The sequence below is a fragment of the Pagrus pagrus genome, assembly GCF_965226575.1.
Source record: "Pagrus pagrus genome assembly, chromosome: 11".
NCBI classification, from domain to species: Eukaryota; Metazoa; Chordata; class Actinopteri; order Spariformes; family Sparidae; genus Pagrus; species Pagrus pagrus.
Window position 1 is genome coordinate 13513169 of NC_140195.1, and position 14801 is coordinate 13527969.

At 41.6% G+C, this 14801-nt stretch overlaps 1 protein-coding gene across 3 annotated transcripts in view; it reads right to left on the reverse strand.

Annotated features, from left to right (window-relative positions):
* Positions 1-14801, reverse strand: part of LOC311265210 (dedicator of cytokinesis protein 3-like) — a 55437-nt gene that overhangs the window by 26187 nt on the left and 14449 nt on the right. For all 3 annotated transcript variants that reach the window (XM_084366616.1, XM_084366615.1, XM_084366614.1), the window contains exons 5-14: positions 13460-13556; positions 10923-11071; positions 8906-8990; positions 7570-7611; positions 5117-5271; positions 4840-4921; positions 4405-4465; positions 4169-4316; positions 2365-2453; positions 142-267 (exon numbers count right to left, since the gene is read on the reverse strand). In XM_084366616.1, the coding sequence (XP_084222742.1) occupies positions 142-267; positions 2365-2453; positions 4169-4316; positions 4405-4465; positions 4840-4921; positions 5117-5271; positions 7570-7611; positions 8906-8990; positions 10923-11071; positions 13460-13556 (1034 nt within the window). The remainder of the gene's footprint in view (positions 1-141; positions 268-2364; positions 2454-4168; positions 4317-4404; positions 4466-4839; positions 4922-5116; positions 5272-7569; positions 7612-8905; positions 8991-10922; positions 11072-13459; positions 13557-14801) is intronic.

The window sequence follows — 14801 nt, forward strand, 5'->3', positions numbered from 1 at the left end:
TGATCCTTCACCTGCATCCTCTGTTCCCTCATCTGTGACCTTCTCCTCTTCCCATTCCTCCAAGCCATCTGGCCTCAGGTGCACTCCTCCTATCTGAACCTCTCTGTCCCCATTACCGCCCACTGCTCTTTGCCTTCTTACCTGGCAGGATGACATCTGGGAAACCCAGTTTGCGTGTGAGTGCCAGGGCCCTGTTGAACACAGCCTGGTTCTCCCGTCTGATCTGCTCCAGCTCACCTCGCAGCAGCTGCAGGGAAATGATGAGGCCTGGGGGGCAGGAGGAGGGGGTGGTGGGCATATGTGTGCGTAAATAGGGGGGGGAAAGGGCAAATGAAGAGGTGTCGGGTTGTGGGAGGAAAGTGGTATTGAAGAAGAGTAAGGGACGCAGAAGAAGGGAGGGACATGGGGGTATTTAAAGGACATTAGTCAGAATGTGGGGGAGGAGAAGACAGACAGAGGAGTGGATGGAGAGACATGATCAGAGTCAGGGAAAGCAGAGGGAGGAGGGAGAAACAGTGTTGTGTGAAATTACGCAAAGAAGAAAGGAAAAATTTGGCTAGTGACAGATTTTTGTGAGGCATGAGTCATAAATCAAACTGTGAGAAGTAATAGTGAATGAGCAGCAGTCACGCTTATACAGTGAAGCCATTTTGAAAATCCCACACAGAAAGATTGTTAAATTGTTACCAAAGACACAAAGTGACCTGAGATTACAACGTGTCGTCTCCCACAGATGATTATTATCATACTGACAGTTAGATATCTGATAAATACAGAACAGTCTGTTGTAAAGTCAGGTCAATTTAATTGTACTTGATAAATATCAGGGTGTAGTGATACATTTTTAAAATACCTATAGAAATACAACGTGTGTTTTTGGTTCATCTCATGAAGTAAAAGAATTAAAGGAATAGTTCAACATTTTGGGAAACACGTCTCCTCACTTTGACGGCAGAATCTAAAACCCTGAACATGCAACATGGCTCAAGCCTCTCAGATGTAAACATCTACTAGTCTTCAGTGATATGAAACTGGATATCTTTGGTTTTTGAACAGCTGGTCAGAAAGAAACAAGAATATTTGGAGGCATCAACTGTTCTGGGAACTATGTAGCCATGCTCGCTTTCTTGCCGAGATTTGAGATGAGAGTATTGATGCAACTCTCTTATCTGTTATATGATCCTACAGCCAGCAGTCACTCAGCTCAGTTCAGGCCAGTTTCTACGTCTTGGCTCGGAGCAGAAGTCATTTTTCCAGACTGAGAAAAAGTCCCCACAAAACCACAAGGTGTCATTTTTACACGTCTTTTTTGTTCAGACTAAAAAAAAAAAACGGATGAAACACTGTTTGTTAAAAGGCGCTGGTAGCGTCAAGCTAGCTGTTTCTCACTGTTTCTAATCTGAACTCATTAGCTGCCATCTGTAGCTTCTTATTTAGCACGCAGACACGAGAGTGGCATCAATCTCTCATTCAAACTTTCGGCAATAAAGCAAAAATACCAAATGACAAACTATTGAATTTAATATCTGAAGAAAAAAAAAAGGTACTTAATCACATTGGTGTAAAAATCCTGTAAATCTTAAACAACTTGAAACCTGCTCATTGATTTACAGGAACAGGAACTGTATGGTGCCTCTATGTGAATCCTCATTTAGACAAACAGCTTTTTCCATACAGGGAGCAATATGTGGACTAATAAACTGTAACAGTTTTTGAAGAGGGATCACTCATGGGGTCATGAATGATTTGAGTTTTACATAGTTCTGTCTGTAATTTCTTGTATTTATTGTCGACAGTCTTGTGTTTATATTGTCTTGTACGTATTTGTTGACACACGATTCACTGTGATCAACACTTAATCATCAAGAATGTCTCATTCATGAGATCCTAAAAGGTTATTATACTGTATATATATTACAATAAACTGTTTTCATTTTACTGATTGCATTTCAGGTCAAAAACAGCATGTTTTTCCAGGAACGATGTCCTGTTTCCTTCTAAAAAATGTACACAGCATGTTAAGCAGACTGTGTTTAGAAAAACATGTTGCTTAAATGTAAGTTTTTAATGCTTTCGGCACCTGAAATTCAATTAATCTCCATAGTACTGAGTTGAAGGCAGAAATCTCAAAACTCTGCGAAATAAAATACAACAATACAACCACAACTCAATGTATGTCTAGATATCAGCAGTCACGTGACCTGTTGGCAGCTGTCTTACTCACTTAGACAAAAACATTAGCAACAACTGTTGAATGCCTTTGAATTTCTTCTCTTTCAATTCTAACCAAAATAAAAATAAATGTATAATTCAAACCGCGGGGAGCTCATACAGGTACCAGATCTGTAGAGACAACATATTTACCATAGTTGGTGCTGGGAGCGGAGTACTTGGTGTTGGACTTGCGGATGATGTTCTCATGTATCTGGTACCACTCGTTCTCATTGTTGCATCTGTGGGGAAAGACAGTTGGGTAGGGCTGTTAACAAAGCACCCATTAGTGAGTCCAGATGGAGGGATCAGGACTGTGCGCATGGGGACTTCATCATCAGCATGTGTCCCAGAGACGATTTCCTCCTGGAGAAAAGGTAGCAGCAGGGGGAGGTGCTATCAAGCAGCACATTAGCCCAAATGCACAGCTCACTAAGCAAACCTGACAGCCAGCTCTCTACCAGCCTTTTTCATTACTGTGGGCCCGTAGGCCCCTGGGATGGCATGGGGAAATGCACAGACTGGAGCGTTATAGGAGCCGACAGTTTGGAGGCAGCTCAGCACTGAATCACTGCTTGCTTTTTAAAGGAAGAGCTCTTCGCCCCGGCAAAGGAATCCGATAAAAACGACAGCTTTCTATTCTAGAAATCTTTATTTCACACCGCGCTGTGTACTTATCCTGAAAATACTACACAAGAAAAATGTCGTAACAGCATCGCAAAGTGTATGAATGACCTCTGACCCAGAGCGGACGCTGAGGAGGACAGGGGAGACGTTCGAGCTTTTGACGGACAAGAGAAACGCTGAGCTTTGTGTTTTTTGTCTTTGTCCTCTAACTTTGCTCAATTATCTAAGTGTCATCTCTCCCGCTCTCTTCCCTTCTCCTTCTCCGTGTCTCTCCTCCTCCTCTGTTGCTGGGTTGGCCGGCATACAGGAGTGGCTCTCTGTGGCGAAGCCTAACAGAAGGAGCCAGATTCACAACACGCCAAGTGCCCTATCTCAGGCCCGGGGTGAGAAGCTATTGATTTTCCAGAGGACACTTCATTATCATTCTGGTCAAAACGCACCAGGCATCAACGCTGAAGCACTAGGTTGTCATGCAAGACATTCGCAGAACATTCACACGTTCCCACCTCGTTGAATAGAGTCTTTATCAGAGGCCATGCAGCTACCGAGCAATTACACTGATTATTACGGAAAAACTGAAGTGTGTACACACTGTTTTTTACAAAAATAGTCACTATACTCTTCAAAAGTTCAACCCCAAATCACAAGTACATATTTCTTTCCTCTTACCTCGCGTGCTTTTTATCCATCAAGGTTGTTTGGATGCAAGCCGCTGTGTTTTGGAGATATCGGCCATAGAGATGTCCGCCTTCGCTTGACCGTAATGTTACTACATGGCACTTGGCTTTCTGACATCAATGACTCTTTTCAGAAATCATGACCCGGTTACTCAGGACAACCCACGGACTTTGTTGTGAGCAGTTTCATTAAGGAGCTATTTTCTTTCTACTGAACTTCACCCACCAACAGCATCAGAAGGAAACGTGCATCTACTCCCGGAAGAGAGGCTCTTGCTCTTGCTCTTGCTCTTGCTCTTGCTCTTGCGCGTCCTCCTCGGCTGAGCTGTAAGCTAGCGTGGCCGGCTAGCTTTTCGTCCATGAGTAGATGGACGCTTCCTTCTGAGCGGTGTCATGTTGGCAGGTGCAGTTTAGTAAAAACAAATGAAACTGCTCACAACAAGGTCCATGGATTATCTTGACAAGTTTATCAAATGTTCAGTTCAATTATATTGAAGCGAAGGCGGACATCTACAAAACTCTGCAACTCAAACAGTCTAGATGGATAAATAACACGTGTATTTTTGATTTCTGGGTGAACTGCCCCTTTAAAATCCCCCTTTTCTGCTACTGTAGTTGGAATCAAGAAGAAGAAGCGTCTCATGTTGACTCACGTATAAACTTTCAGCACAAAGTCCTTCTCCTCTTTGAGGTCAGTGATGGTGTGGAAAACGTCGCTCATGGCGAGCACAGCGCAGCCATAAGGTCGTCTGTACTGCACATGAGGCGGGCCTTTCTTTGAGTCGTTCAGCAGCATGCGACCTGGAAAAAACCAGAGGGACACTCAGAACATCAGAAATCTCTGTCATTGAACACAAATGACAAGTTTCGCACGCTGTATTTTATTTACCGGTTCTTACGACGTGTGCAACAATGTACAGGTCTCTCTTCAAGTCTTTACTGCTCAGGTCCTGAAGAGAAACGAGATGAAAAGGTGAAATATTTGTCAGAGATGCAAAGATCAGTCATTTGAAAAAGAAATGAATAGCCAACTATCTTGACAATTGATTAATTGTTTCAGTCAGTTTTTCAAGCAAAAATGTCCTGTCATGACATTTGTTGGTTCTAGCTTCTTAAATGTAAGAAATGTTTGCTGCTTCTCTTTGTTATTTATGATAATAAAATGAAGAGTCTTTGGGTTTTGGACTAAAAGAAGCAATTTACAAATGCCACTTTCATTTTTCAAATGTTTTAACAGATTACTCTTGAAAATAATCAGCAAATTAATCTATAATGAAATGATTGCTAGTATTTGCATTCATGTCTAGAAGGGAGAATGTGTTACCGTGAAGAGAGCGCAGAGACGATCCACCTTCTCTGGATTCTTTGGTCCGCCATTTTTGTTCAGTTTCACCATGAACTTCTCACTGCAAAAGAAGCCAGTTCACTGTCAACCAGTGTCTGTCAACCACAGAAAGCCTCAGTCAATCTGCTGAACAGAGGTAGTGTGTAGACATATGTGTGTGTGTGTGTGTGTGTGTGTGCGTGTGTGTCGTTGTGTCTCTTTGCCCTTGTCGGATCACTCAGGTCTTTTGTGTGCTCACTGAGAGGCCTCCGTGTACCTGATCTGTTTGGCCTCACGAGTGTCGTACAGAAAGAAGAAGACGTCGGCGTCCTCACTGATGCTGTTGTAAGTAAAGCTCTTCAGATTGATGAAGAGGTGGTGCGACACGGGGACACGGCAACCGTCACCATGGCGCTGCCTCGTGCTGTCACCCTGGGATGCGAAGAAGAAAGTGACCGTTAACGAGACGGGTCCTCACTGCCACTCTGTGCACAGACAGCTTATTTATTAGATCAATGAGGGTTACTGTAAGGGGTGAATAATGTATTGATATATGCTCCACCGTGTATTTCACCCTGTCACAAGTACATGCTATTTACAGTAAACTCAGTAGACACACAGGCTGCCATCTAAATAAAGAAATGATGAATGAAGGATGAGAAAGTGCAGCTCTGGTGGGTCTGTGTTTGTTGATAGGGGCTGCGAGGAGAGTGCAGTCCTGTGATGATGAGATTCTGTGTTTCTTTGATGTACGAAGAAAATTATGTCCCATCTCATCATACATGTTTGTCTCAGTTGCAAAGGACTCTGTCAGGGTCCTTATTGAGGGAATTGATAGATATATTCTTGCAGAGAGTTAAAAGACAATATCTATGTCTGCAAAGAGTTTAAAAAAATAATTTACTGATTGAAATTGATCCTGATTTTAATAATTCGGTATCAATTCACGAAATCCTGAAATGGATCTTTTATTATGCCTTTATAACACCGGCCAAGGGTCAAATGCAGGTAGAGTTTCTGTTTTGCGAATAAATCTTTCGAGAGTCACGAGTGCGTTTTGGTGTAATATGGACATGCTTCTGTCCTCCGCTGTCTGTGCCTGAGTTTGACAATGCACACCAGGACAGGGACTTCATGGTGCATTCGTGTGCACCTCGTATATTCTGAAATCTATACTTGAATACACTGAGGTTGTTTAAAATGGTAACGTTTATTTTTTACCTTATTTTCCTTTCTTGAAATACATAGACCTAAATCTGTCATTACTTTCTTGTTCTTTGACGTTTTTTATAATTAAATGCTAAAAATACAACAATATCCATTTTAATTCTCTATAGTCAGACTTTAACCACAAATCTCTAAAACCATTTAATTTACTACTTAATGTCAACATTAATATTTTTAATAAAGCATCAGGTAAGAAGGTTCTTAGAAAAATCAGCATTATTTCTGACAGTCTCTGAACATTACCCTAACCTATTTAATATTGAACAAATCAAATGTGATCATTAATTGAACTGAGTTGGGAAATCAGTGGCAATACGCAGCTCTATATCTGCCTGTTAAACATGAAGCTGCAGCCAACAGCCAGTTAGCTTAGCTTAGCACAAAGACTGGAGATGGGAGAAAGCAGCTAGCCCTGCTCTGTCCACATATATTTAAATCTATGTACCAGTACTTTTACACTCGAAATATTAACTAAAATGATCAACAGGATGCAAAGAAATAGCAGTTTTGACGTTGTGTCAAGGACAACTACAGTATGTATTGTGTTCAAGAGATATCTACTGAAGTTAGCATGCTAACCAGCTAGCCTGAAAACCTCTTTCTCCCAGCGGTCCTGTGCTTGTGGTGTAAACACCAGCGCCCCCTTGGTAGACGGGCTAGCTGCACGGCTAACTGAGCTAATAGGCTAAAGGTTGGTTAAACGATACAGTTAGCAGCAATCAGTAGTTATTCTGGTGGTATGCTGCCCATATTTGTTGGGAGTATAAATTCAAGGTGGCTGATTCCTTACGTATTGCACCTTTAAAGCTCACTAATAAATATATATTTTGTTAATTTACTGTACAAGTGTACAAACAATGTGTTGTGGTTTTAAAGGGGGCTAATTTGTATGCTTTTCATTTTGTTACCTAAAAACAGAGCCAGGCTAACTGTTCACCCTGTTTCCAGTCTTTTTGCTAAGCTAAGCTAACTTGCTACCGGTGGTGGCTTCATAGTTTTCTTTTTTAAATGTCAAACTATTCTTTTAAAACTACGCCAACAGTACATACTTCAAATACTAAAAATACTTCATCCCTTAATGGAGTCAAAATGCAACAAGTCTTTAAGCTGGTGTTTTCACACATGAATTTCAGTCGACATCTATAGTATATTACTGCACTATCTGTGCACACATCTTGGGGCATATGTGGACCCAGTGGGATTCGACCCACTCTGGCAGCGCTGGTGTGAGGTTTTTACGGAGCATGGTGGTGACACCTTGTAATCCACATTTTATATCAAGGCTTTTTATCCCTACATGCTCGTATCCTCCTCTACAGGAACTAGATACATCCTTAGATCACCAGGATTAATGGCCACTTATAGTAAAGAGTCTAAATGTGACAGTCACAGTGTCACACCTGAGTGGCTGCAGAGTGTTTGGAAAGCAAATGAAATGAGAGTTAAAGTGACAGTATGGTTTTTGATGGCTTTGTAAACAAGCAACTTTGAAAAACACTGTACCTGGTTTGTGCTTTGCTGACCACAGTGTCTGCTGGATACATGCTAAAAAAGAGTGAAGTTCAAAAGAAAGATGTCAGATCAGTCGGTCCATTCTCTACTCTTCCCACACAGCATTGAACTTATTTACCTTACAGCAGCTTCAGACAAACACCACCTGAACAATGCCTCGGTCGATGCTTCATAGCTCTACTACTTCTCCTGCAGCGCTAATAGAAGCCCACATGAGGCAAAACGTGAGTGTGTGGGAGAGGAGAGGACAAAGCCAGTATCGCCCACACACACCTCTCTGCTCAGCAGCCTAAAAGGACTCCTCTACTCCCCAACCTGAAGAGGTGCCAAGGCCTTGTGCCCTGCCAAAAACAAGCTCGCTTTCATCGACAGAGTCAGGAGGCTTTTTGGCAAGGAAGAGCTACGCTGTTGTTTCTGGACAGAGCATTTAGTGCACAAACATTCTGCGTGCAAAGCTGAGAAACATGGCAATGGGATAATGGGAGGCTGCAGGGCAGTTGGAGAGTGTTTTCATCAGCATACGGAGCTTCAGCTTCTGACCAGAAAGGATCTCCCTTCCTAGATAACCATCTCCAACAGTAGATTTCATAACATCTGTGCTGTAATCGCATATTTCTAAAATTGGATCTGCTTCAGTAAGTCTCCTCGGTGTGTGTGTGCGTTGTGTGTGTGAGTGTTTGTGTGTTTAGATTTACAAGTCCCATATCACCAAAATACATTTGAGGCATTGCTTATTTATGGGAATACGTCTCTAGTGTGGTTGGTGGTTTACAGCAACCGGGACTAAAATATGTAATTTATTTAAAAAAATAACAATAAAAAATTCATTTGCATGCATTTTCCCATAGCTTCACCTGAGGCCTGTCGCTTTGCATTACGTCTGCATTGCTAGCTGGCAATCACGCTTGCGAGAGTCACATGGATGCAAAGGAAAGGGACGCGCTCAATATGGCGGTACGATAAGCATAAAGAACAGGTCACATGAGGCAGCTCCAACAGCTGAATCGTGCTCTCTCTCTCTTGTGAGTCACCTTCTTATGGATGGTTTGATAATCGGTACATTCACACATCCCTTCACATCCAACAACACGTTCTTATATGCAAAAACCGGGCGGCGCGGTGAAAACAAAAGGCACTCGGCGAGCTCAAAAAGAGCTCACAGTGTGTAAAGACATCATGATCATTTGAGTCAACAGATAAACCAACAGCAGCATTCGACTTAAATGCATTTTTATCCTACAAAGAATATACATTTACTTCATTATTCATTGTGTTTCATAATTCAAAGGGCGCATTTGTTCAGCAAGAACAATCCCACCCAACGTACCAGTTTGTATAGCTCTGATATGCTGATCTGATCTGGTTCCACCATTTCAAACTCTTTTCTGGGAACAAGGTCCAAGCCAAGGTGCCTGGGGAAGGAAAGACAAAGAAAACAGCAGTGAAGAAAGGAAAAGGCTCTGACTCAAACAATATCACATTTATCATATTAGTTAAAGTATATTAAATGTTGAGCTTTGCGCAGTCTTGGTCTTTTTTACGGATAATGGGCCGTCTAAACATATCTCATTACACTTTCTAATATCTTTGTTATCTTTAAACATCCCTTCATAAACATTTACTCCAGTAATGTGCTTACGTATAATAACAGCGCCGTATTTCTGTTGCGAGCTGAATTTCACAGGAAAATATTGTTTTTTTTACTCCACTTTTTGAATCTGCAGGGGTGGAAGTAACTAATACTTACTTACTAATTACTGTGTGATTATACTGACAGCAGTGTCGACCCAGTTTCAGATTCCTTGTATGTGTTCTGATGTTCTGATTCTGATTCTTCGGAGAAAACAGGTAGCCTGGCTCCGTCCAAAGGTAGAAAAATCCTCTAAATCTTTAATAACTGACACGTTATATCTTGCGTTTTAATCCGTTATGAAACCCTAGGTGTAAGAACGACAGTTTGCTGTGTTACTGGGGGCGGTTATGTGCTAGACTACCTCTTGGCTAAGCACAGTTACTTCCTGGAGTCTCAGCTGGTAAAGGCCAAGAAACAACGGTGGTTAATGTTGGTCGAACATTTGCTTTATAAGATTTAATAAAAAGCACAGATTCAAGAAGATGACAGACAGATAAACTTTGCCTCTTGTGGTATCATATTATATACATGGGTGTCTATTTTCTGTATGTTGTTGGCATGGAAACGTACAGTATGTCATCTCATCTCTTGTTATTTCACTATTTTTCATTCATCTGGATAATGTGATTGCCTCCTGTCGACTGTTGTTATAATATAAGTGGCTAAACACGTCGGTTCCTTACATAACTGGTCTTTTCGGACGCCACTGTAATAAAGGCATTTAAATAAATGAATATAGTGCGTTACAAACGGAAATACACAAGAAAAGTGTATTAACTTAAACACCTAAAACTTCTCTTTGGTCATAATGACACAGAAAACTACATTTTCCATGACTCCAACAGACACTTTCAGATTAGTCTTGTGCGTTATGTTATTCCAACACTGGAGGACATTTTTGGCGTCTTTGGAAACATTAGGATCTTGTAGTGGGATGAGGATTTATGGCTTTAACAGTACTTAACCACTCAACATGAGTTTGCATTAAAGAAGACCTGCCAAAGGGTCTATGGGATTAAAGACGCTAAGTACAGCACTGAAGTGAATGTAATTTGTTGCCTTACACCTCTGCTTCATGACGTCCTATATCACACTGTAACCCTTCACTTAAGCACAATTGTGTAGCCTCAAATCACGGGGAGCTGTCAGTGTTGCTGTGATCCTTTGACCATGAAATTAGATCACTACAGCGCTCAGGTCAGTGTGCACTACAGAGCACTGATCTCAGCGTGAATGGTGTAAAATACAGTGTGTTTCAGGCTCCACCTCTGAGAGTTTTCTATATGAACACACTCTATTTATGACCAATCAGGTGATGTAGTTCAAAGTGAATATCCGTGTGTTTTTATGTGCAGTGATCTTATATTAAACTGACAGATGGCCCCCTCCTCAGCCGAGCTGGAGCCCTCGCGTCTTTATCTCGGTTATGGATGCCTGTCACAGCTCAGCTGGATGAGAGTTTGAAACTGGCAACAGTAAGACTATGGCTTTACAGTTCCTCCAGGGAGATGTGCATTGACTTTAAGCCGCTTGAGATTCACTCATCTGCTAAATGACCATGAAATTACATCAGAGAGGATGCTATTACGCACCCACTCATCCAGTGTTGGAGATCTCTCCAGTGCCAAAGAAATATGATCTTCTCCGGTAGCCAACAGTTAAAAACAAATGTTTCGGTTTTGTTTTGTTTTTTTGAGCGTGCACCACTCACTCATTGCCCCAGTCGAGCCGGACGGTGATGTGCCGCTTGATCTCACGGGTCTGGTCCTGGGCGAGGTGGCCTTGGATCAGCTGCCGACGCAGGTCGATGAGCTCATTCATCACATGGCGCAGCTTGTGGAACAGATCCACCTTGTGTTTCTATTGAAGGAAGCCAAAAAGACTTAGTTAGGATATTTATCTCCTCCCACTATGTAAAGACTATTAATTAAACTCCATAATTAGCTGATATCTTCTCTTTTATTAATTGTATAATGCTCTGAAGCTACAAAGCTGATAACTGAGAAAAACATGCAGCTGGTTGAGAATATCTTCCAATGTATTTTACATTCAGTTAGTACGATGAAGACATTAATCACATGCTAACCATTTCTGTGTTGCTACCAGTGTTGTCACGATACTGGAATTTCTACCTTTGATATAAATATTGATATTTGATACCATTGACTGATGCCAAAAATGCATCAAATTTGAGATTTTTTTATTAAACAACACATTAACGAGGCTGTAAAAAGACAATGATTGAACTATTCTTTGCTAGCAGCTGAGAACAGCAGAAAAACATAAACATTAAATATCACACTTTTTTTTCTCTTAAGGGCTTTAAAAAATAAGCTCGCTGTCGGAGAGAAGAGAAATTGAGAAAGCGCAGCTATAGGTCGTGATCACACAGTGGCGTTTTACTCAGATGTCACACTCAGGGTGGGATAATGTGCTGCTATGCTCCACATTGCAAAGTCATATAAACGTAGGAAATCTGAGGAACTGTTATAATTTCACCGCTTCCTGATTGATCAGTGACTGAAAAGATGATGGATAGTGAAAGGGACATATTTCAAGGTTAAACAACATATATTAGCTAACATTAACAACCACTTCCTAGCATTATCCTACAGTAATATTAGCTAGATAATGGTTGAATGCTAACGTCAGCTGTTATGTCACCAATCAAATTTGATCCAATATGTTGTTTTACCTTGAAAGAAGCCCAATTTCCCTCCAGATTTTCATTATTCATTGTCTACTCAGCTGCTGATCATTCAGGAAACAATTTGTCAGATTATTCCCGACATTTATACAACCTGGAGCACAGCTGTACAATATTCGAGCTTCCCACCCTGAGTGTGATGCCAGAAGAAAATGGCCGCCATGTGAATATGGTCCGTTACATTAAATGAGTAATAAAACTGTTTCACATATCCAGAATCGATATGTAGTGATATATAAATATTTTGACAACACTGGTTGCTACTGAGATTTAAAGTCCACTGCTTTATTTAATGAAATTTAAAAAAAAATCAAGTTTGCCATGACCTCCTCACAGTCATTAATTTCATCACCGTTTCTCCTGGATCAAGGACAACACTTTTAATCCAGGTATTTTCTGTTTTCCCTAATGGTATGACAAGCCCACATTACCACCCAGGTTTGTTTACATAAATGCAAAGATTAAGTGCTGCCACAATGCCCATGTTAATTTAATGAGGATAAACACTGCGTGTTTTCAAAGGCTGGTAGCTGCTGAAAACAAAGATTTTTGTCAGGGTTGATGAGCCCTTTCAGACGTCTATTCTGCGGGGCTAATTACGTACATTATAACAGACACACAGTTATGCTTAGGCCATTGCTCCCCGAGGTAACACAATGAATTGTAATTGGCGACAATAAGGTGAAATGCATCAACATCAAGCCAAAACTGCATCCTATTATTATGGATGCGACTGTGGCAACATGGCCCATATCACACAGGGGGTGAGCACCAAAACGAGCACTGTTAAATCAGCGCTTCACATTAGTCGAGCTTGAGAGGAAGTTACATCATCACACCAATGCCTAGGGCTCCTTAGTTGCTCAGAGCGTGAGCAGTCCTCAGTGAGAGTTATGTAAAGACTCGCAGCCAGCTCCGCAGCGTATCCACTCAGCTCCAAACTCAAAACCCTACCAACCACTTCTGCCTGCCCAACCAACGTGCAGCGGGATTAAGGATGCTTTGGGTTTTTCCAGTAATCACTTTTGCCCTGCAAGTAAAGGCTGACTGAAGGTGGTAAGCAGAGCCGGCTCTTAAGATGATGCAGAAACTGTGAGGGGCAGGCCAAGATCAATCAATGGCTGAATGACACAGCATGAAATTGCATACGACAGGTCTGTAGGCCATTATCTGAGCCCCCACCACCGCTTCTGTTCCTACATACATACTATATGTAAATGTAGGGTGACAGTCAGAATGACATGCTATGGGGAAATATTTAAAGGAGCTGTCACTGTATGTTCGGGCTCGTCTCTGGCTATTCAGCACTCTTGCCGGCAGACCTCGTTAAACCAGGTGTTGAATTAGGCGCAGTTAAGAAAAACAGACTGGAAAAGCCATCGAACCCCCTCAGGAGGACGCGAAAGAAAACAACGACGGATGCAATTTCTTTCTCCCAATTCCCTTGGAAATTCTGGTTGTGTTAGATCCAGTCTCACATTTATTGCTAAGTGTTTTGTTTTTAATATGAGTGCGATGTACTGTAATATAGTGCTACTGACCACATAGAGCTGCTTCCACAAGACGCCCCATTCCTGCAGTGTGGAGGTGGTCTCTGTGATAATCGGGTCCTCGAGGGGCACCACCGTCTCGCACAGGCTAAAGGAAGAAACACACACAAACATTCAGTTTGCTCTGATACCTGCTACAACATATTCTTTGATCCTCATCAAGTGTGACCATAGGGGGCGCTGTTGTATGGATGTTACAATGTTGTATAAATGGTTTTTGCTATTAATGTTATGCAGTCTTTAAAATGAGTGAAAGAGAGCCCAGTATTACTGTTTAAAGAAGATGAGAGAAATGCCAAGTACCTGATAATTATTGGGTGAAGCATGTACAGCTCAGCAGAAGAGCTTTTGAATGAGGGTTAACATTTCTGACACAGGCAATCAGACCAAAACAAAGCAATATGCAACATTTTAACATTGTCAGGAACTTCATATATCTTTATCTTTATTAAAAACCGTTGATAGAAAAATGTCTTAAAGCATTTTGAATAGAAAAGCCCAGTTGTATGACACGTCCCACCCTTACCCCTTTCTGCTTTATCACAGCCGAACCCGGAAACATATCAGCCAGTCGTGTTGTTGCACTGACACAGTTGAGATTCATGACAATTTCAACCAGTTTGGTGCTGTTGCAAACAGACTTCTAACAGGCACGGAGGAGGAGGATATCAATCACACTAATGCACAGGACCACCAAGAAAGGCGAGGTCATACAAAGATCAGACATTAAACTCGCATCTGTTCGAGTGCTCTGGTGGGACAAGCTGACAGCATCATGTCATGGCACTCTGGATTGAGTCGTAAAAGAAGTTAGTGTCATGAAACCAAGTAAACCTGTAGGGGAAAAATAATTTTAAACCTTACCTTTTTTACTTTTTAAGCGTTTTTTATCTGATTTGATGATCTGATGGTCGTTCCATACATGCAATTATGTCCTGGTGACCTTTGAAAGTGAGGTTGAGGCTCTCTCCACATTTATTTAGATAGGGCCCTGGTCTTGTTAGCCCAAAATAACTGCCTGGGGGGCGCTGCCAAGATGGCTGCAGAGTGGCAAGACTCGCCTAAAAGGACTTAAAATAAAACCGAGCCCAATGTGGACAATAGTGGTGTGTGGATCACAGTTAAATCCGCGAGCACTGTGTTTAATCCCAGATCAGGTGGGCTGGATCATACAAATTAAAACTATCAGTGGATGGTGGGTTAAACAGGAAGAAACATTCGCCATTAAGAGAGATGCTGAGCTCCATCAGAGCTGTCAAAAAACATTTATATCAGAAGTTTAAATCAATCTTGATTCTGTTTCCTTTGTCCTGTCAAGTTTACAACTACGATT